The sequence below is a fragment of the Nannospalax galili genome, unplaced genomic scaffold (genome assembly GCF_000622305.1).
Source record: "Nannospalax galili isolate Female #2095 unplaced genomic scaffold, S.galili_v1.0 scaffold110, whole genome shotgun sequence".
Classification (NCBI taxonomy): Eukaryota; Metazoa; Chordata; class Mammalia; order Rodentia; family Spalacidae; genus Nannospalax; species Nannospalax galili.
Genome location: NW_008328707.1, coordinates 71,001 through 94,841, shown reverse-complemented (window position 1 = coordinate 94,841; position 23,841 = coordinate 71,001). Strand labels below are relative to the sequence as shown.

Below are 23,841 nucleotides of genomic sequence, written 5' to 3'. Positions count from 1 at the left end.
AATCAAAGCCCACTTTTTTCTATTCCCCTTGGGATAGCAAACTCATATGCATAATCTGAAACAGTCCAGTTGCCACCTCTGTTTGGAAGACTGATTTAGCACACGGAAGTGAAAATTTCATTTCTCAGGCCAAATGTAATGGTTTGAAAATAGGACAAAGTACTTAAAAACCAGCACTGTCAAAAGAATATGAATGGGACTGTCACTCTATTTAATATAAACTCAGTTTCTTCTTTCTTTTTATTTGTGTGTGTTTATGCATGTGCACAAATGCATATGTGTGATGTAGGCACATATGTGCCATGGCACACGTATGGAGGTCAGATGACAGCCTCGAGTGTCAATCCTTGCCTTCACCTTGTTTGAGACATCTTGTTCACTGGTAGTCCAGGCTCGCTGGTCTACAAGCTTCCAGGGTTTCTCCTGTCTCCACCTCCCATCTTGGCATAGAAGTACTGGGATTACAGGGTCTGGCTTTACGTGGGCTCTGGGAATGTGAACTCGGGTCCTCACAGTTGTGCAGCAAGTCCTTTACCCACTGACCCATCCCCCCCGGCCGTCATTTTCCTCTCTCTTGTGCTGGGTACAATAAGAGGGATAAAGAACTCTAAAGGACTGTAGTTCATGAGGAAGTGTGCCAGAGGCTAGCTTTGGCAGCCAGCAGCAGCAAGAATGACCCCAGGCAGACAGCCACACAACAAAAAAGAAAACGAAAGAAGATACAAGTTGGTGCCACTGGAGTGGAAAGAGTTTTGAAAATGTTTGTAGTAAGAAAGACTTAGTGATTATTTAGACTTAGTTTTTTTTTTTTAATGTGACTTTAAAAATAGACTCTAATAATCTTTCAATTTTGATAATTCCTCTAGAATAAATAAAGAGAAAACAAAATATTGGAACTAAAACTATGTAGCAGTAGGCCCTCTTGCATTCGCTGTGGGAAATGAGGAGGGCACTAATAAATACACCAACTGGGAGATGCATTCATGAACCTGAGGTTTTTGCATGAAAACATGTAGCCCAGTCAAACTGAAGTTCATTTAAGTGTCACAGACAATCTGCATGTCTCTAAACACAGGTCTAACTAAGCCCTTTCCAAACCTTTACATTCACCTGAGGCCATTTTACAAACACCCACTGCTCCCTCCTCTTTAAGGAGGATGTTGCAAAGTCATGTATCTTTAAGGAACAAGCAACAGTGAAAGCCAGGCAGTGGGCTGGGTGGAGGGCTTGGAAAACATGAAGTGCAGACTGAGCTGAGAGAGGCAGTAAGGTCCTGCCTGTTAGGGTCCTGTGGGAACATACTCTTCCTGTGATCCGTCTTCTCAGTTTTTAGGAGCAGGATATTTGGTATTTGTATGCAAAATTCCCAGTTGTTATTTTATCCTTTTTAAAAGTTTTATTTATTATTTTCTTTTACATGTATGAGTGTATTGTCTGTCGATATGTAAGTGCACCCCTGTTGTGTAATGCCTGCAGAGGTCAGAAGAGGGTGTTGGATCCCCTGGAATTGGAGCTACAGATGGTTGTTAGCACCATGTGGGTGCTGGGATTCGAACCCCGGCCCTCTGTAAGGGCAGCCAGTGCTCTTAACCATGAAGCCATCTCTCCACCCCTATTTTATCTTTTATTTAAGATAGGGTCTCATATGTATATTCCAGGCTAGTCTCAAACTCATGGTAAATCTCCTGCCTAACCTTCTAAGTGCCAAATTATAGGTGTGCCACCACCATGCTCGATAAAACTGTTTTTAAATCTCCCAGTTTTTAAATGAAAACAACTAAACTTTTAAGATGGAGCACTGTAGAGCAAAGGAAATTTGTTCATGGGCCAAAAATGGTCTTTCGGCTTTAGTCTTAAAAAGTCTTTTTTTGAGCCAGTTGTAGTGGCACATGCCTTTAATCCTAGCACTTGGGAGGCAAAAGCAGGTGGATCTCTATGAGATGGAGGTCAATCTGGTCTACACAGTGAGTTTTAGACCAGCTGAGGATACAAGGAGACCCTGTCTCAAAAGAACCAAAAGTAAAAAAAAAATAAATAAAAACTCTCTTCTAAGGGAACCCCCTTAGAGTTTCAAATGCTACCCAACAGTCATAAAGGTCTACAATGCGACAAGAGGCACCTTCTGCTTAGTGGCACTGTCCAGTTGGATGAAATTATCCCTTCATACTGATCATAAAGTTTGGGCTTAATGCTTGTAGGGAAGAATTGCTATGTGTTTTTTTGTTTTTTTTTTCAATTGCAGATTTTGGTTTGATACTCAAGTGCCAACTTCTGCCCCTTCTCTTATCAGTGGAACACAGAGGCCAAGTCTTTATTTATGGTAGAAAAAAAGAGCCACAGAGGGACTCTGAATCAGCAAAGATAGCTAGGCTGTTCCCCCCAAAAATACCTGTCTCCCCGTTAGTCAGAAGCTTATTGTGACATAATCATCTCCAGTTCCCCAAACTGGCAAAATGCCTGGAATATTGGAGGTATGCAAAAAATATTCAGAGAATAAATAGAAACAGAAAACAAAACTACTTACCTCCTCTAGTATGACACCGGCTACACCATCAAGTCATCCAGGGGAGAACTTGGGGTGACAACTGAACTGTTCTATTCTCCCAGGACACCTTAGTCCATACTGAAAAGATCCCCTCCTCCCTCAGAACCAGTCAAAAACCTACTGACTGCCAAGCACCTAATTTATAGCATCCTTTCTTTGGGAATCTTGTTTCCTTACAGTGGATATTGTTCTGCAGACAACAAATCACAAACCACCAGTCATGCTCATGAGGACTATCCTGACATTTCTAGTTCATTTGTCTCGACAGCAAATCTTTTGAGGTTAACAATGAAAAAGTACCACCTGCCTCTTCCAGTGTATGATGATGCACTTCTCCACATATAGTAAGAGTCACAAGCTCAAAGGCCTGCAGAGGCCCTACAGGGACTGCAGGCTCGTCCAGTGTACAAAAACTGGGAGTTGAATAATGACGGTACAGCAGAGCTCAGACACCCTACTTCTTTTCTTGCTGCCAGATTTTCTGGGTTTTTTTTCCCCCAAGCCAAAACCTTAAAGCCAAATAAAACAGGTCTTTGGACAGCTAGTTTTGACCCTGTGTATAACACACCATTTTCCTAGAGTTTAGAGACTATTTTCCAAATAGAAGAGCAGGATGATATGAAAAAAAAAAAAAAAAAAAAAAAAAAACCATTGGAAGTCACTAGACTTCTAATTTGTGGCTCTACAAGGATCCAGCAAATTGCATTAGGCAAGTATTTCGTGGTACCCAGCCAAAACCCTAAGCTGTAAGCTCTAAAACACTTCAAGGAGAGCAATGTTTTCCTTTGGAAAGGCTCATTTGTTGATTGGCCTTACACAGAGGTAACTCAAGTCACATCTTGAAAAAGGGCTGGCTTGGTTCCTTTAGTAAGAATGAGAGGAAAAAAAAAAAACTACAGTGGGTTTTGACTTAATTACAATGGTCTTAAAACACATCATTCTTTTCAAATAAAAAAAATTGTGTTATGTGTGTGTCTATTTAAGAATATGCTGTGTGGGTGCGGGTGCCTGTGGAGGCCAGAAGAGGATGTAGGATCCCTGGGAGCTGAAGTTACTGGAAATTGTGAGTTGCCTCATGTGGGTACAGGAACTGAACTCAAGACCTCGGGAAGAGCAGTAAGCACTCTTAAGAACTGATCTATCTCTCCAGCCCACGTCATTTTTTTTTTTTTTTTCGGTCTTTTTGAGACAGGGTCTCCCTGTAGCTGCAGCTGGCCTGGATTTTCTAGGGAGACCAGGCCGGCCTTGAACTCACAGAGATCCGCCTGCCTCTGTCTCCCAAGTGCTGGGATTAAAGGCGTACGCCACCACACCCAGCCCATGTCATTCTTTTAAAATACTTTATTATTTTTATTTTCATGTGTATCAGTGTATTGTCTGCATGTATGTTAAGTGTACTCATATGGTGAAATGCTTGTGGAGGTGTTGGATTCCTTTGGAACTGGAGTTACAGACGGTTGTTAGCCACCATGTAGGTGCTGGGAATCGAACCTGGTTTCTCTGAAAGAGTAGCTAATGTTCTAAACCACTGAGCCATCTCTCCAGCCCCAACTCCCATCATTCTTAACAGAAATAAATACTTGTGGATCAAAACATCCCAGTGGAATTAAAAGCAGGGTACTTAAGTGAATTTTGATAATCTGCTTTTATTATCTATCCTCTCTCTCTCTCCATCATCTATCTATCTATCTATCTATCTATCTATCATCTATCTACCTATCTATCTATCTATCATCTATCTATCTATCTATCTATCTATCTATCTATCTATCTATCTATCTATCTATCTATCTATCTATCTATCTATCTATCTATCTATCTATCTATCTATCTATCTATCTATCTATCTATCTATCTATCTATCTATCTATCTATCTATCTATCTATCTATCTATCTATCTATCTATCTATCTATCTATCTATCTATCTATCTATCTATCTATCTATCTATCTATCTATCTATCTATCTATCTATCTATCTATCTATCTATCTATCTATCTATCTATCTATCTATCTATCTATCTATCTATCTATCTATCTATCTATCTATCTATCTATCTATCTATCTATCTATCTATCTATCTATCTATCTATCTATCTATCTATCTATCTATCTATCTATCTATCTATCTATCTATCTATCTATCTATCTATCTATCTATCTATCTATCTATCTATCTATCTCTATCTATCATCTGTCTATCTATCTATCATCTATCTATCTATATCATCTATCTATCTCTCTATCCATCATCTATCTATCTATCTTCTGTCTATCATCTATGTATCTATGTATCTATCTATATCTATCATCTATCTATTGGTACACAATCATAAGGAAACAGTCTTACAGGTTCCTGGGACCTTGCTTATGCGAACTTGCAGCAATGGTGTCAGTGTGCACAAGACCCATGCCGACTCAATCAGACAAAAACCCAGCACAGAACTGGGGAAATGGGCAGCAGGCCTCAACACCAATTCCATAATTTGACTGTTGTGAATAGTGTCACAAAAAAATATGAATGTGCAAGTAGATTGACTTAAAGCCGTCCAGGTTGATACATAGGAATGGGTACAGATGGGTCATATTCTATCTATCTATCTGTCTATCTATCTATCATCTATCTATCAATCATCTATCTATCTTCTGTTTATCATTTATGTATCTATGTATTTATCTATGTATCTGTCTATGTATCTATGTATCTATGTATGTGTCTATCTATATCTATCATCTATCAATCATCTATCTATCATCTATCTTCTGTCTATCATCTATGTATCTATGTATTTACCTATGTATCTATCTATCTATATCTATCATCTATCTATCAATCTTCTGTCTATCTATCATCTATCTATCTATCTATCTATCTATCTATCTATCTATCTATCATCTATCTATCTTTCTATCTATTTTGTGAGTGTATGTGTACATATGTGTTTGGGTGCCCTTGGAGGCCAGAAGACGGTGTTGGATCCCTTGGAGCTGGAGTTCTGTGAGCTGCTTTATGTGGGTGCTGGGATCTGACTTCCTCATGATTGAACAGTAAGCACTCTTAACCTATGAGCAGTCTCTCTAGTCCCTATTCTTTAAAAAAATTTTTTTTTTCCAGGCAGGGTCCCAGGCTGGACTCAACTGGCTATGCAGCCTGAGGAGACCTTGAACTTCTGATCCTTCTGCCTCCATGTGTGAGTGCAGGGATTACAGTCATGAGCCACTGTGTATTATCTCTTTTGTCCTGGGGACTGATGCAGTGCAAGCTCTCTACCAGCAGAGCTATGTCCCTACCCCCTGATAATCTGCTTTATGGATCTGAGTTTGTCTTCTTTATGTTCCATATTCCATCACCTTGGAAATATCTGTCTCTACATTATTTCTATTGAGGCTGTCAATCATAGGACTCTTGTGATATAGTATCTACTCTGACCAGTTTGAGAGTTCCATTTTCTAAATGTAATGGTTGGTCCAAACTTAACCCCAGCCAGTGAAGAGTCAGCCTTATTTCATAAAGATGCTGATGGGATGAGACAGCAAGCTATAAGGGACCATAAAGTTCCAGATTTACACCAAAGTCTCCCTATCCATAACTATAAAGCAGGCCCACAATGTCAGAGGCTGTCACAAACAGCATTGACCAAAATGTTAAGTTTTTCACTTAAATAAGTTTGATTTGGGTTCCTATAAATTACAACTGAGAGTCTTGACTAATAGAAAACACATCTGTGCTTCACATTTTTATGTTAGGAGAGCATGGATCTGATTAAGTTAATTTCAGAAACAAGCATCTAAATTGTACAATTATTTTCTGGCCTCAATACATTTTTATAAATGACGTTTTTAGTAATATGTGACCAAATAAACAGTTTTATATTCCAGTTCCAATACTATTTCTGGTGGGGCAGAAATCATGCTCACCTCCTCGTTTTCTATTTTCAGTGTGGCCAGTCGGGACTGCAGCTGTTGGTATCTGAGCATGAGCTCCGCCTGGACCGGCTGCTGAGCGCTCACCTGACAAACCTGATGGAGAAGCAGAAAAGTTCAGTCACAACGGGGCACCACCCACCAGACTCACAGTCATGGGCCCTCTATTTATCTTTATTCATTTATTCACTTTAAAAAATTTATTTATTGTATGTGTGCATATGCACATGTATGTGCACAGGTGTACTGGCCTGTGTGTGAGAATGTGAAGGCCAGGTGTTGACTTTGAATGTCTTCATCTATTGCTCTCCACCTTATATTTTGAGACAGGCTCTCTCACTGAACCTAGAGAGCAAGAGTGCACAGTTTCAGTGACACTGGCTGGCTAGCAAGACCCTGAGATCTGCCTGTCTTCCTTTTTAAATGCCACACACAGGAGTCAAGTTAATTATCTTGATCCCAATTGTTCCAGTTAGAACTTTACTCTTTGTTTGTTTATTGTTTGAGACAGTTTTATTATATAGTCCAGGCTGGCCTCAAATTACAATCTTCCTGCTTCTGCTTCTTGAGTACTGGGATCACAGGTTTGTGTCACCACACCTGGTTACTTCTTTACTTTTAACAGCCCCTTCAAAGCTTCACGTTTCAACAGCCTTGGACATAAGCAGCAAGCACAGAATGCAGCTGCTTGGTCTGGCTGAGACAGGGAAGGCAGCAGTTGCAGAAAACATTGTTCTGAGAATAAGCAGGGCCCGAAATGGAGCACTGATGCCGAAGTCTCACTTTTATAATCCTAATGATCTCTGGGCAGAGGGCAGAGTGCAAAGCATGGTCCATGTAGACTCTATAGGCACGAGGAAAGAAGGTCTCAGGGCTTGCTGGTTAGGATGTGGGTTCTGCAGTCAGCCAGCTGTGCTTGAATCTCAGCTCTACCACCTGCCAGGCAAGCTAGAAGACTTGTCTCCTCGGATCTGTAAGCGGGGGATAAGACTTCACACACTGAGGGGGCTGTTGTGAAGATTAAATGAGCCAATGCATACAAAGCACTCAGAAAGATGTCTTTTTCTTTTTAATGTGTATGAGTGTTATGCTTGCATGTATGTAAGTGTACCTGTGTTGTACAATGCCCATGGAGACCAGAAGAGGGCATCAGATTCCTTGGAACTGGAGTTACAGATTGTTGTCAGTTCCCACGTAGGTGCTGGGAATGGAACCCTGGTCTTCTGTAAGAACAGCCAGTGCTTTTAACCACTGAGCCATCTCTCCAGCTTCTGGGTTTTTTGTTTGTTTGTTTTTTTCTTCTAAGCTTCTTTCAACCATGGCTGCTAGCCAGTATCAGCCAAATCACACAATTCAGCATGAACTTCAAAAGGCATGCTTATCTTAGGCTTTGGAAGAAGATATTTGGGGCATGGTTTCAATGTCAGATTTGGTCAAAATGATAGCATCATTAAAACTGTACCAGAGACAATTTCTTTCTATTTTCCTTGCTCTTGGCTGATAGAGGTTCCTTTCAGTGGGGTATCCAAACAGTAGAGGCTATTCCTCCCTGGCAGAGATGGCCACAAAAAGGGAACAGATCTATTTCATTAAATAGTAACAAAATCATTAAGACCCAACTGACCGTAGAGCCCACACCCTAACCAGCAAGCCCTGAGCCCTTTCCCGATGTCTGTCTATACAGCCCACTTGGTTTGCACTCGGCCCTCTGCCCAGTGATTGCATCAATGATATTTTACCATTCCTTTTCATGTTTAGCATCTCTACAACTAAAATTTAAACAGCAACCACTTGATTTTGGAAAGATATTGCTGGGTGGGATAAACTGTTCAGATTGTTAAAGTTTATGTGTTATGCTGAGTGTGTTGGCACACACCTGCAGCCTCAGCACTTGGGAGGCTGAGGCAAGAGGATGGGCCAGTCAGGGTCAGCCTAGGCTAGGCAGCAAGAAATTGTCTCAAAAATAAACAAAATTCTCATCTTGGTATAAAAAACTATACTTTATCTGAAGTGTTTAGGAGAAGAAATGCTTCAGCTTTCAGAGTTCTATGGGTTTTAGGGTATTTGTATTCCAAGTTGAGCATCTCTAATCTGAAACTCCTAAATCCAAAATGTTCCAAAATCTGAAACTTTTGAGCACATTTGTACATCTCAGATTCTGTCCATTTAAGATGTTTGGATTAAGGATCCTCAGATTAAGGATCTGGAATCACCATATTTTGTCAAGTAATTTCCTCTATTAAATAAAAATAAAATTTGATTAGAAACACAGTAAAATAGACAGATATATCTATGCCATCTAGCTATCATCTATTATCTACCTATAATCAATCAATCAATCAATCAATCAATCAATCAATCAATCAACCTATCATCTGTAGCATGCTCTGTAAATTGTGTTTTTTCCCATTTCCCTTTTGTTCATAGATAATATAAGTAACTATAATTCATAATCCCTTAAAGTGGTTTTCTTTTTCTGGTAAATTAGGATAGAAAGTTATATTCATATAAAGAATACATGGCAGGGGCTGGAGAGATTGCTCAGTTGTTAAAAGCACATGCTTCTCTTACAGAGGCCTGAGTTTGGCTCCCAGCACTGACATCCCAGGTCCAGGGGATCTGATTTCCTCTTCTCACCTTCTCAGACATCTGTACTATGTACATATCCCACCACACACACACATATACACACATAATTAAAAATAAATCTTAAAATTTTTTGATTTACGTGTATGAGTATTCTGCCTGTATGTATATAAGTACACCACATGCATGCAGTCCCCATGGAGGGTAGAAGGTGTCAGATCCCGTGGAACTGGAGTTACAGGCAGTTGTTAGCTACCACGGGGGTGCTAGGAACCAAAGTGGGTCCTCTGCGAGAGTAGTCAGTGTTCTTAACTGCTGAGCCATCTCTCCAGCCCCTAAAAATAAATCTTAAAAAAATACATGGAAGTTGAATGTGGTGGCTCATACCTATAATGCCAGTACTTGGGAGATAGGATAATCAGGAGTTCAAAGCCAACCAGAGCTACATAGTGAGTTTGAGGGCAACCTGGCCTACATGTGACTCTGCCTTAAAAGAAAGAAAAAAAGAATACATTACATAATAAATGATATATGAAAAGACAGTTGACTAACTGAAAAATAATCAATTACTGACCTCATCACCCATGTGAGACTGAAACTCAAATTTCATTGGTGGACAGAATGCAGCAGGGTACATCTCCATGAATCTTTGCTTGTCGCTCCTTGGCTCTAAGTTGTCAACAGCATTCTCAATAATGTCTAAACCTTCATGTCTGGAGGTTTCAAGGTTATACTCTGCTGAGAGATATGTTCTTAGGGCTCTGTTCAGACTTGCATGGTAGCCAAGATCACAGCACTTGAAAATACAGAACGCATATGCAAATGTTAATTCAAAACCAATTAAAGACCTAAGTGTACAACTGATGATCAAAAGACTCAGTAGAAAACACAAAGTTAACCTCAGGACATTGGAGTAGGCATTAGTTTGTTGGATATAACATCAAGTATGCACAAGTAACCAAAGAAAAATAAGTTGGATTTCATCAATGTTGATGACTTTCATGCTTTAAAAGTCACTATCAAGAAATTGAAAAGACAAACCACAAAATGAGAAAAGTGTTTGTAAACCATATTATGTAGTAAGGAACTTGAGTTTAGAATATCTAAACTCTTGCAACTCAAATGGTCCACTTAGAAGAGAAGCAATGTCTCTGAAGCCTTCATTTTATCCAGTGAGGAAGACAGAGGAATGGCCAACGACTGTATCAAAAGATGCTAGACTGGGGCTGGAGAGTTGGCTCAGCGGGTAAGAGCACTGGTTGCTCTTGCAGAGGATCTGAGTTCAATTCCCATCCAATGGTGGCTAACAACTATCTATAATGCAGTTCCAAGGGCTCTGATGCCCTTTTCTGACCTCCATGGGCATTGCATGACACTTACATATATGCACTTACATACATGCAGGCAATATACTCATACACATAAAATAAAAATAATAAAATGTTTAAAACAAGATGCTGAAGATCATTGTTTATCAGGAAAGTGCAGAGCAAAAGGATGCCAAGAAACCACTTCACATACTCAGGATGGCTATAATCAAAAGACCAGGTGACAGCAAGTCTAGGAAGGACAGAGAGAAACTGGAACCCTCACACAGTTGGTGGGTGTGTAAAGTGGTACAGCCACTTTGCTGCACAAGATTGAGGATCTCAGTTCAAATGCCAGCACCCATGTAAAAAATTGAGTGTGGCTGCATATACCTGTACCCCCCAGCACTCTGTGTTTTGCGTGTGTGTGTGTGTGTGTGTGTGTGTGTGTGTGTGTGTGTGTGTGTAGTGTGGGGGGACAGGAAGCATGCTAGGGCTTGCTGGCTGCCAGCTAGGTTCAAGTTCAGGAGAGACCTTATCTCAAGGGACTATAGTGGGAGAGAGACAGAGCAGGATACCTGATGTCTTCCTTTGGCCTCTGAGTGGACATACACCCCATCCCCCCAACACTCAGCCAATCTCCTAGGTATATATGCAAGAAAAGTGAAAATAATTTGTACATGAATGTTTACAGTGACTTTATTCATTATAACTAGCAACCTGAAACAACTTAAATGTATACTCATCAATGAAAAAGATAGTCATACAGCCACTGTATGGCTATACAGTGGAATATTATTCATCCATGGAAAGGAATGAAATACTAATCCATGTTGCACCATGGATGAACTTTAAAAATATACTATGTGAAAGAAACTGGTCACCCGAAACTATGCATTGTATAAATTTGCTTATATAAAGTAATCAAAATAGACACACTGAGAGTTAGAAAATATACTAGCAGAGGATGGAAGACTTATGGGGTGATGGCTAAGGGGTACAGGATTACTTATAGGGGTAATAGAAATGTTATAAAATTGACTATACTGATGGGTATAACTTTTTGAATAAACTAAATGCCAAATGTAAACTTTCAGTGCGTGAGCCAAATGGTATATGAATTATACATAATAAAGCTATCACACATGTGATGGCGAGATCCAATACCGGAAACAATGAAGAACCACATTCAAGTTTCATTCACGGAATACTGTGACTCATACAGCAATTTGTTCAAAACCTTCCAAGCTGCAAATATGTAAAGTGAAATCTTCCAGATTTGCATATTTTATTGAAGACTCAAAATAATCTGAATTGTAGAAGGGAAACAAGCTTGACTCTGTCAAAATAAATAAAAAATGCCTTCCCTCTAATCTCTAGTATAAAATTCTTAAATAAGAAATCGTTACCAAAGTTCTCTTATTAGAGACAATTCCCAGCAATAAAAGAGCTCTGGTTTTTAAAAAATCTTTATTACTTTTGATTTGTACTTTTGCTCAATTTTTCATGTTGCATCTTGAATATGATTTAAAAGAAGCATATAAGGGGCTGGAGAGATGGTTCAGCAGTTAAGAGCACTCTTGTAGAAGACCTGGGTTTGATTCCCAGCACCCATATGGTGGCCAACAACTGTCTATAACTCCAATTCCAGGGGATCTGATGCCCTCTTCTGACTTTCATGGGCATTGCACAACATGGGTGCACTTACATACACACAGGCAATGTACTCATATACATAATATAAAAAGAATAAATAAAATATTTTATATTTTAAAATGAAATGGAGATCTTTTTTAAAGGTTAAAAACTCATTCAATTTTATGTCTTACAGGGCTTATACTGAGTTCAATATTGTATAACTGTATTAATTCAACAGCGAACCTAAAAATTTTATAGCCACTTTTGAAAGAGATGTATCTTTGCTCTGGAAATTGTTATTGAGTATGTTAAAGCTGTAATGAAATGCTTCTTCTAAAAGATATTTTAAAAACAAAAGAAGCATGTAAGTCTGGAAATTAGTAATTACTGGCAGTAGAATTCTGATTTTAAAAGTAGTATAAGTTTCTTAAAGAGGAAACAAGTGGTTTTAAATAGACAAACCCAGGTCATCTCCATATTGTTCTAATGAAGTTCAATCAATTCAAGCTGATTCATTTCAAATCATTAATTGACCAGGTCCCAGGGAATATTCTAGGCTCTAGGCACATTAAGGCCAGAACACAGTCAAATACTTCTATCCTCAAGGAAACATATTCAAAGCTGTTCATTAATTTGCTACTAATAATAGTAGTTGACAGGCACACAGGAAGCAGCCTTTGTACAAAGTATGGGTCCTCCATGCTATGAAGCATCAGATCAGCCTTTGTGAAGGTTTACGTTCAATCACACATACTTAGAAATAGCAAATGCAAGCTGGGGAAACAGATCAATAGTAGGGTGGGTGCTTGCTTAGCATGCACAAGGCACCTAGACTCAATCTTCAGGACTGGGAAAAAACCCTTTACCCTTCAATTTCCAAATAATTAAAATTGGGACTTTTAAACATAAGCATACTCTAAGGTTTTGTTACTCAAAATTTGAACAGCAGCAATAGCTTTACCAGTAGCTCATTAAAAATGTAGACTATTAGGCTGGTGAGATGGCTTAGTGGGTAAAGATGCTTGCTGCCAAGTCTGATGACCAGAGTTCAATCCCCTGTACCACCATGATAAAGGGAGAGACTGACTCCATAGATTATCTCTGACCTCCACATGTGCCCCATGGCCCATGCACACATACACAAACACAAATAAAATAGATAAATAAACATTTAAAAAATCTTTTAAAAAATACAGAATATTGGGGCCCACCCCAGCTTGCTAATCCAGAATCTGAAGTTTTAAAGGGACCCATAGGTGCATCATTAAAACCCTGAGACACATTTCTCCAAAACAATCCAGTGACCCTGTCTTTTGGTTGTTTCCCCAAGCCAATGAGAGGACTTGAATAAAGATGATTTGATTTATAAAATCAGAACAGAGCTACGATGTCACAATGGCAAACAACACAATTGTGAAACTCAGTGATCGTCTCACCATTAATTCATTCTAGTGAAATCAGCTGCCCCCAAATATAGAGAGTGACTCATTTTGGGTTAATTTGGAAATTCTAGTCTCAAGTGAACAAAGTCTCCTTTTATCCCTCTTGCTTCTCACAATCCATAACGGCTCTGTGCAGCAGTTTTGTGCACATCAGAGGGATTGAAAAATCATTCTGTCTTTCAATGACACCTTATTTTATAAAGACATGCATTTGTAAAAAAAAACAAAAAAAAAAACAAAAAAAAACGGGTTCCATTTCTTTCACAGGCACCAGTACTGAAACAGTCCACTATTCCAAAAGAAGACAGATTCCATCTGATTAGGGAAGCAAAGGGGACCGGCTGCTTTATTTTCTAAGTATTGATCCAATGGGCATTAATACAAAAGCTGATACTGAAAGAAACAACTCTGACAAAAGCTGAAAGAGCTGTGGAAATTTTATTTTTCAGGTAGAGTACTTTTTTAAATTGAGACAAGGTTTCCCTTTAGTCTCAGCTGGCCTGGAACTCACTATGATAGGGAGACCAGTCTGGCCTCAATCTCACAGATATCTGCCTGCCTCTGCCTCCCAAGTGCTGGGATTAAAGGATTAAAGTGCGCCAAAATGCCTGGCCCTAGAGAATACATTTTTAAGAATCAATATGGCAAGAAGGAATAAAGCAAGGAAGGAGGGAAGGCAGGAGGGAGGGAGGGAGGGAAGGAAGGAAGGAAGGACAGGAGGAGGAAGGAAAGAGGAAGGAGGAAGGAAGGTAGGACGGAGGGAGGGAGGAAGGATGGAACGAAGGAGGAAGGAAGGAGGGAGGGAGGGATGGATGGAAGGAAAGAAGGAAGGAAGGAGGAAGGAAGGAGGAAGGAGGGAGGCAGGAAGGATGGAACGAAGGAGGAAGGAAGGAGGGATGGAAGGAAGGAAGGAAGGAGGAAAGAAGGAAGGAAGGAAGGAGGAAGGAAGGAGGAAGGAAGGAGGAGGAAGGAAGGAAGGAAGGAAGGGAGGGGAAGGAAGAAAAAGAGGTAAGGAAGAACTCTAATCCAAACTAATCAATTGACCTGGAGCTTTGAAGAATACCTACTAAGTTTTCATTATTCCCAGACTCAAACAGTTCACTCTACAAGATGACAAGAACACCTGTGAATGTTTCTATATCCAGTGCAGCAGGTGGATTCTACACCCAGTGTGAGACCTGATTTCACTGTGACTTCCTAACAGGGTGGTGGAGCAGGCATGTGGCTTAGTAACTCATCTAGACAGCACACAGGTGTCTTCTAGATTGCCCAGAAATGCTCAGGAGGTTTCTATGATGGTTTTTCATAGGCAGACTCCTTCTCTGACCCCCTGTAGTGCTTGTCAGTCTGAAAAGTCATTTAATTGGCATGATTTTATCACTTCTGATGTACAGCATTTCCAAATTATAGGTTTTTCAAGCATTTTGAACTTAGAAATAACAGAAGAAAAAAAATTCTACTTTCAAGGTCCCCTGAGAGCAGAGGTAGTCACAGAATAGTCTTTTTCTAAACTAGAAGCCTAAATGACATTGAATATGTTAAGACTCAAGATATTTGGCTAAAAAAAATTCTATGGAGCTTATGAATTATTAATGAGATATGAAAGGCCAGCTTCTGTACAAAGAGCTGAGTTATAACCCAAGCACATTTAATGATGAAAATACATAAGAAACCAATAAAATGTTTTAGGCAAACAAAGCACTGTTATTCTGGTAGATGAAGAACTCTCTGAATGAATACATAAAATCATGGATCAAAATCGGAGAAAGACTCTAGGAAACAGAAGTCTGTGCTTAAAAAAGAATCCTAAGAGCTGCCAAGATTCAACCCACTAGGTATTAGTCTGATTATCACAATGGGCTAATTTCCTCATCCAGAAGCACTGCAACTAGTATCATGAGAAAGATGAGATCTAAATATGTAGGACTAGGACAAACACTGAGAGCTGAGTGTGTACGGCGGGTATAGGTCATGGGTAAGTAGAGCACAGCTTCAGAAGGGTACCTTGCCTTCCCTCCCTCCCTTAGCTCAGATTCCATGGCATGAGAAGCCCATATCGCAAAAAGTCTGACAGTCCTGTTGCCAGAAGTCACAGCCAATGAAATTTGTCAGGATAGTCCTTGAAGAACTGGGAAGACAGCCCCAAGCTCCCACATGACTGGTATTAGGCTGTCAAGAGAGCAGAGGGAGGAGGAAGCAGGCTCTTTTTTTCTACAGAAGTAATTCACCCTCACGTCTGCACTCTGGCCTCTGCCTGAGACGTGAGTGGTCTTCTCTCCTGGTTCCTACCTCTGGGTTTCATTTTAAAATGTCTTTTTCTTTTATTATTTTATGAAGCAAAGTTGGAGTTTATTAAGACTTTCTATGGACTTAAGCATGAGCCTTGAGAGGGGGAAAGGAGAGACTAGGAGAAGGGCAGTGCGAACACACCCTACAACGGGCAACAGGCTTGTCTTTGGGTTTTAACAGTGTTGTGCTTGTTAACTGTTATTTTAAGTTATTTTAAACACTGTTTAGCTGTTCTCTTCACCATGGGTATTGGAAAAAGACTTTCCCCAACCCTATTTTGAATCTTTTCGAGAAACAAGACAACTCAAGCACACCAGAATTCTAGAAACAAGCAGCTTTCATATGCCTATGAGTGGTTTTCAAAGACCAGAAGGAAGTAAGCCCAGAGTTTTTACATTAGTAGTCCAGGGAAGAAAGAGGATTTCTTCTGAATCACTGTCTCTTTGTCTTTCACTATTTTTGTCTCTAACCATTTGTTACTTCAACCCAGAAAGCATAAACAGATTTTGTGAGAAATAAGCACCTCACAGGATTGAATCAGATATCTTAATTTCTATAGGCAAGGTCTCTACCCGTTTTCTGAGGGTCCACAGAGAGCTGGCAATTCATTTCTTGCTGCTTCTTTATCAACTGTAGCCAAACATTTACCAAAAACAAAATTCAGAGTTTTCTTCTGAGCAATGAGAAGGTCAAAGTGGTCCATCTGTGCAATAGGAACAGACACAAAGAAGGAAACCGGACTGATGCTGTGGATGCCTAGAGGGGGCAGCCTGATGCATCTCTTACCCATCACACTGACTGTCTGAAGAAGAAACCTTTGTAACCAGCCTAAATAAAATCAAGAGAAAGGAGAAAGAACAAAGCAACCTCAAGTAAATACAGGCCAGGTAGCAAATGTTATGGAGAAAATAAAGGGTCAGAAGAATAGAAAGGATCAAGAGAAAAGGTTCTTGTTCTTTTATACAGAGCAGTTAATGTGTAACATGCACATGAAGAGTGAATTAGTCTTGTAAAAGCTCTGCAGGAGTGTACTAGGCAAAAGCATCGAGGCCATAAGCAAGAAAGAGGATGGTGGTTCTTTGGAAGAGAAAGAAGGCCAGCATAGCTGACACATGGCAACTGAGGGCAACTGGTAGATAGTAGTGAGGAGCAAGTGGGCACCAGTTCACAGTGGGTAACTGGGAATAGTCTAGCTTTTTTCCTAAGGCCATAGGAGGCCTCTGGAGAATTCCAAACAGGACCGACATGTCCAATGGCTGTTTTTAGGACCCAGATTGCCTAAGCAGAGAATGAAGTTTTGGAAGACAAGAGTGGAAGTTGTTGGGGGACAGCTCTCGAAGCTACTGCAATGCAGGCAGGTGACAACAAAGCTCTGCTAGGGAACGAGGAGGGTATGGAGTAAGAAACGGTAGGTCTGGGACCTTCAGGAGGAAGGGATAATGGGATTTGCCCATGTATTCATTATATGTGAGGAATGAGAGAACTGGGGTTTTGGTAAGAAGAAAATTGTATGTATAGAGAGTGATGAAGGCAGGGGCAAGTAGATGCAAAAGTTGTTTGGGGAGTCAGGCATACACTTCTAGGAAGAGATAGCCAGTAGAGAACAAAAGTGCTAGGAAGCCCAGGAAGATGACCAGACCTTGGTGATACAGCTCCTAAGAGCCACCAGATGGTACTTGGGCTGAGAGGGCAAGCAAAAGAGAAAACCAGTATCACCCTTCAGAGACTTGCAGCATTTAGAGGTGCAGAGCCAAAAGGTCAAGCAAGCATTGGAAACTGGGAAAAGAGAGAACAACTTACATTACAGGGAAAACCAGACAAGTGTGGCATCTCTGTAGAAAGTAATTTTAAATGCCAGCTACTTCTGACATTCAACTCATTTCAGGTTTAAATACCCCTTTTAAAAAAACTCACAATGGATTAAAAACACCCCTAATTAGTTCACATGATCGCTAAAATATCCCAGTCCATTGAACATGATCTCTCTATAATCTTTCTAAGAGTTCAGATCTAAAGGGGAATCAGTATTACATTTTGGCAGGTTTTCACAGATAAATCTTAATGCCATTGTGTGTCAGGAAAAGTCTAATTAAGGAATTTGAACTCTGAATAAATTGCTCTTTAATGAAACTCATATCCCAAGAGTCAAAAAGATAAGGCTAAAAGCTTTAGCATAACTGATTATGAAGAAATGATAAAATAAAGATGACATGGAGTATATACTGCAATCTAATTTCAGTCTCATTCTGCATAAATGGCCAATAAAACATGTGTGACAGATATCTGTATGAAGAAAGTGGGCTAGAGTAGGGATTATCTCCTGGCAATATTCCATGAAAAAGGTTTAGACTTCAAGCTTCAAAGTGATCTGAAACTTTTTAAGGGAGAAATTAGAAAAGAGAACTCTACTGAACGGGAGTTTAAGTATTACTGGGCAGGTTCTCGGTGACAAAGAGCCAATAGAATTTTATCAACGAGGACTTAATTTCTCTGAATGCATCTTAGAGGTGTAGAACTGTGTGGAAAGAGACTTTGCTGCCAGAAATTCAATCTTAGACCCTGTTACTTGAACATTTCAAATTATCAGGGCCTTATGCATGTAGGCAAATGCTCTAACACTGAGATGTAGTCCCCAACCCCTTAAAATATTTTATTATATCATCAGTATTGGGTGTATGGTGTATATGTTTATGATGAGTCTGTGTGGGTATACATGCTTTAACACACATGTGGAAGACAAATAACAACACTGTGGATTTGGTTCTCTCTTTCTAGCTTTACATGGCTTCAGAGGATCAAACTCAGGTTGTCAGGAGAGTGTGGCACACGCCTTTATGCACTGAGTCATCTTGCTGCCTTGAGTCCTGTTTTAAAATATGTGAAATATGTCATACTTACAAGAAAAGTATAAAACATATATGTTCCTTTTATTATTTTATTTTTAAAATGGGGGGGCACTGGAGAGATGGTTCAGCAGTTTAGAGCACTGATTGAGGACCTGGGTTCAATTCCTTAGCACCCACATGGCAGCTAACAACTGTCCATAACTCCAGTTCCAGGGGATTTTGACGCTGTCTTCTGACCTCTGTGGGCATTGCACTGGTACATTTACATACATGCAGACAATACACTCATACACATAAAAATAATAAAATGAGGGGCTGGAGAGATGACTCAGCAGTTAAGAACACTGCTGTTCTTGCAGAAGACCAGGGTTTGAATCCCAGCACCCACATGGCAGCTAACAACTGTCTGTAACTCCAGTTCCAGGGGACCTGACAGCCTCTTCTGACCTCCGCGGGCATCGCATGACACGGGTGCACTTACATACATGCAGGCAATACATGCATACACATAAAATAAAAATAATAAAATAGAAAAATAATAAAATGTAAAAATTTTTTTTGGAGACAGGGTCATATTATGTAGTCCCAGCTGTCCTGGAACACACAGAGATCTGCCTGCCTCTGCCTCCCGAGTGCTGAGATTAAAGGCGAGTGCCACCACGCCCAATGTGGTTTGATTTTTAGATGAAGCAAAAATCCACTGAGATGGGGAGATGGAAGCCATTAATTAAAAAAAAAAGTTAAACAGCTGTATGTAAAATTCAACTTCATAGCTTCTTCGTCTAAAGTTTGTGTATGGACATAGCAAGTCTGTTTTACCGATGATATTATTAGGTGTAAGTAAGAATGTGCTAATTTTACCATGGCTTGTAGCATTTTTAGTTTTCAATAGTATACAAGTACCATTTCTGTACTCAGAAGAATAATCTAAGAATGCATAATCTATGGAAAAATCCATGACTTTCTAATAGTTTGAATGTTACTTATGGTCATCTATCATAGCAAATGTGTTAGAAAAGGGACAGATAGATCTGATAAAACTACTGGGAACTGGAGGTTTATAAAAAAAGCCCTCAACTTGATTCTCTGACTCTCCATAATGTTGTGACTTACTTGAGATCCATTTACTCACTTTCATGTCTTTCAACTGTACATTAAAGATATTGTCTTGACTTTTTCTTATTGGAGGCATAACAATTCTCATTAATATCAGATATCTCAGTGTAAAATGTGTTTTGCTAAATAAACTCACACAGCATACAGGATTCTAGGCACCTTTGCATAATAATCGACCTATTTCTTTTTCACCAGGAAGGATCAAGGGTAGTGGTTTTTAGGATCACTACTATATATGCAAATTTGGTTCCTACAAAGCAAGCAGCCATTTTAGGATGTACGCATTCACACTCTGAGTGCCTTAAAAATGAACCAGGGAACAGAAAAATTATTTTCACTAAGCAAGCACTCAATTTCAGTTGATTCTGACAGCAAACCAATTTCATGTCATTTCTTTCAAAATTCATGTTTAAGTTATATATTTTGGGAACTGTTCACATTTTAAATTTAAAGTTGCTTTTTAAAAGTTTAACTTTAAAAAAAATTGAAAATCACTTGGCATATTTGACTGTTACCTATTTGGAACAGAGTTAATTAAATCTAGAGGTTAAAAGTGTCTAAGTTTAGGGACTGTGGAGATGTTTTGGTAGGCAGAGTACTTGTTGCACAAGTATGAGGATCTGAGTTTGGTTCTCCAGAACACTTAAAAAAGCCCAGCACAGTGGGGTGTGCCTGTAATCTCAGTTCTGGGGTACAGGAGGCAAGAGGTATCCCAGGGCTTGCTGGCCAGTCACCTAGCTGAATTGGTAAGCCAAGCTCCAGGTTCTGCCTCAAAAGTAAGGTGCAGAATGATTGAGGAAGACACTCACCATTGACTTCTGGTGCATGTGCATGTTAATGCACACATAAACCTACACACATATGCATGTGCACACGTACACACATGTCCAAGTGGCTATAACTTACTATGACTAGACCTTTAGGTGAGCTATCTAGGCTGGATAAGCCCCAGTTTTTGTTTCTAGTTTTGTTATAAGGTAGAGCAGAAACTATTTACCTCGCAGGGCTTAGATGAGCAGAGGAGACCATGCTTAGAAACTTGCCTACTGTATATCTGAGCTCACTAAATGACAGTGATGGTGACTCTGAGTCCTGACGCATTCTTCCTGACAGAACAACCCAGGGATACTGAGGGTGCTCCTCTGCATCTCCCTACACATGCCCAGGGGGATTCTCAATCTTACAGCACGACACACAGCTACTCCCCTCATCTCTTAACATCTTAGTAGATGGCACCATCATTGATCTAGGAGTCATTCTCAGGATCGTTCATACCCTCCTTTCCACCACTGTATCCTTTCAGCTCTACCTTCATATTTTGCATCCTACCACTTCTCAGTTTATCACTGAATCCAAGTCAGCATTTTCTTTAGCCTGGGCACTGCAATCTTGATATATCCTAACTCCTTCTATCCATGCTTGACTTCTTGAACCCTTCTGTTCGCTTTCTATTAAGTTGTTTGAAACTTTCAAATACACAAGAGTCCAAACCCATCACTGTCCCAGTGACCCTGGTGATTAGGCTTCTGCTGACCTCATTTTCCAGTGCCCCCCATTTTCCATTCACTCAGCTCCAGTCAGACTGTCCAGCTTCACGATCCCATGAGGATCTTGTCCTTATGAAGAGCACCTCAGCCTGCTGAACACACTTCTGCCCCTGCAGCTTCCCCACAGCAGGCCTTCTGTGGAGGATTCCTTTCCTGGATCATACACTGTGCAGCCAGCTTGTCAGCTTGCTGTTCTGCCCAAATATCAGGCCTTCTCCATCGGAAAAGCACAGCCACAGCAATATCCTATGTTTGCTTACAGTACTGTCAGTACTTATTTTAAACGTGTGTGCATGTATACATATGCATACATTCATTTATAGTTTATCTCCAAACACGTATGTAAGCTCCATGACAGTGAGGACTTCATTTTTTTGACTGCTGATTTCCCAGTGTCAAGAAGAATGTTTGAAGGAGGTAAAGTAGGGCAGTTCAGCCCCAATAAGCACTATTAGCTGAGGACTAAGTACTTAGCACTACCAACTTAAGCACTAAGCACTACCACCTTAAGCACTGAGCACTTGGCTCAATGGTACAGTGAGCGTTCAGCATATGCAAGGCCCTGGGTTCTATTCCCTAGCATGTGTATGTACTTATATATTTATGTATTTCACATACTTATATTTATATATACACATACATATATATGTATAAAGGGACTGGGGGTATAGCTCAGTTATAGAGTGCTTGCCTAGTATTTGGGAGGCCTTGTGTTTAATCTCTAGCACTGACAAAATAACAACCTCCAGCCTCCCCACCCCCACTTTCCTCTCCCAATAAAACCCAGAAAGAAGTGCTTCCTATGTATTCGATGATTTGTAGACATGAAAGAAAGAAATTCTTTTCAGTACGTGGAGAGTTTTTTTCATGTCAAAGTTGGCTTAGGCAAGTGCTCTAATCACTACTTAAACAACTACTAACAAACAATGAAGTACGTAGGAAAGTACAGAGCATTCGATTTTCCTATATTTCATACACTTTGCAGAAGACTTACAGGTCTGAGTTTGATAACATGGGTTATAAAATTATTTTTATTCTGGAGATCTATAGAATATTTTTATTCAAGAATCTAGCAGCCGCATTATAGAAACAAAAACTATATTCTATCAGTGCTGGAAAAATAATTAAAAGCAATCTCAAAAGTGTCTGCATTTAAAAAAATTCAAGTGATTCACTATTTGATTAAAATACTTGTAACACGTGAAAAGAGCAAACACTTCCTTTTGTGTTACTTATTATTATGTGGTTCTGTGTAGCAAAATCATGATATCATAAGAGAAAGTTGTTTGTGGACTTATATTAAAAGGGAAAAATCACATCTGAGATTTAATGAAATAATAATTTTCTCTCTCAACAATTCCTTTATAAGCAAACGATGGCCCTAAAATAATAACTAAACACATGATACTTAAATTCACCATAAAAATAAAGTTGCCTTAACTTATAGCTACTATGCACTATAAAAATAATTTTTTTCCAGTTTTACTTTATGTGTAGGTGTATGAGCCAGCATGAGTTTATGTGTACCACATTCATGCAGGTACCCTGGGAGGTCAGAAGAGAGCATCAGATACTCCCTGGAACTGGAGTTATGGTTTGTGAGCCACCTGATGTGGGTGCTCAGAACTGAACTTGGATCCCCTCCAAGAGAAGTAAGTGCTCTTAACCATTGAGCCACCTCTCCCAGCTCCCTATAAAAATAATCTTGTACTGTGAAAACTACTAGACCCTATCACTACAAAGCCATGTATGAATAAGGTTCCAGCAGATATCAGAACCTCTCTCGCTACATGCCCTCTCCTTAGGCCACCTGCCACTCTGTATCTTTCTTATGTGGGTGCTGGGATCTGGGAGCAGGGGATTTTTATCTGCTTCATCTCTGCAATCTCCTCCAGTGTTAGCACAATAACTGGCTACTTAGTATGTATCTTATGATGAAAGAATCAATGACACAGACTGTAATTGCAGATAGACATTTGGAGAGTTCTAATTACTGCTTTTTAATACTATATCCTATGAGAAAAAAGTGTAGTGACTAAAAGCAGTTTATCTGCTTTGCGCCACTGTATTTATCACAACCAGAATAAAGCAGTCATTTGTGCAGCTATTTGCTCAATATCTATCCTTTCCACTTTAGATTTCATAGGGTAAGGATGATGTGCAGCTTGTGGCTTCTTAAAGAGTTGTTTTTTTCTTTCTTCCAGTGCTGGGGATCAAATCCAGGACTTCACACATGCTATAGTAATGCTCAGCCACTGAACTACAGCCCCAGCCTCAATAAGATTTTTTTTTTTAAAGTCTTTTTAAGACAGGGTCTTCCTGTAGCCCCAGCTGGCCTAGAACTCACGATGTAGACCAGGCTGACCTTGATCTCATAGCTTGCTTTCACCTCCTGAATGCTGGAATTAAAGGCGTGAGTCACCATGCCTGGGTCTCAATGAGTATTTTTGAGTCAATGCTTGCAGTTAGGCTGTGCTATGGCACATGCATCTTACAATTGATAGTGTCAAAGTATAATGTATAAAAAGGTTGGAAGCATTTTTTTCCAAGCACCACCTCCTGAATGCTGGAATTAAAGGCGTGAGTCACCATGCCTGGG

The 23,841-nt window shown here is 39.8% G+C and overlaps 1 protein-coding gene across 6 annotated transcripts in view; it reads right to left on the bottom strand.

The window, feature by feature from the left end:
• Window positions 1-23,841, bottom strand: part of Srgap1 (SLIT-ROBO Rho GTPase activating protein 1) — a 115,510-nt gene that overhangs the window by 63,873 nt on the left and 27,796 nt on the right. For all 6 annotated transcript variants that reach the window (XM_029561474.1, XM_029561477.1, XM_029561476.1 and 3 more), the window contains exons 4-5: window positions 9,632-9,853; window positions 6,466-6,567 (exon numbers count right to left, since the gene is read on the bottom strand). In XM_029561474.1, coding sequence (XP_029417334.1) covers window positions 6,466-6,567; window positions 9,632-9,853 — 324 coding nt within the window. The remainder of the gene's footprint in view (window positions 1-6,465; window positions 6,568-9,631; window positions 9,854-23,841) is intronic.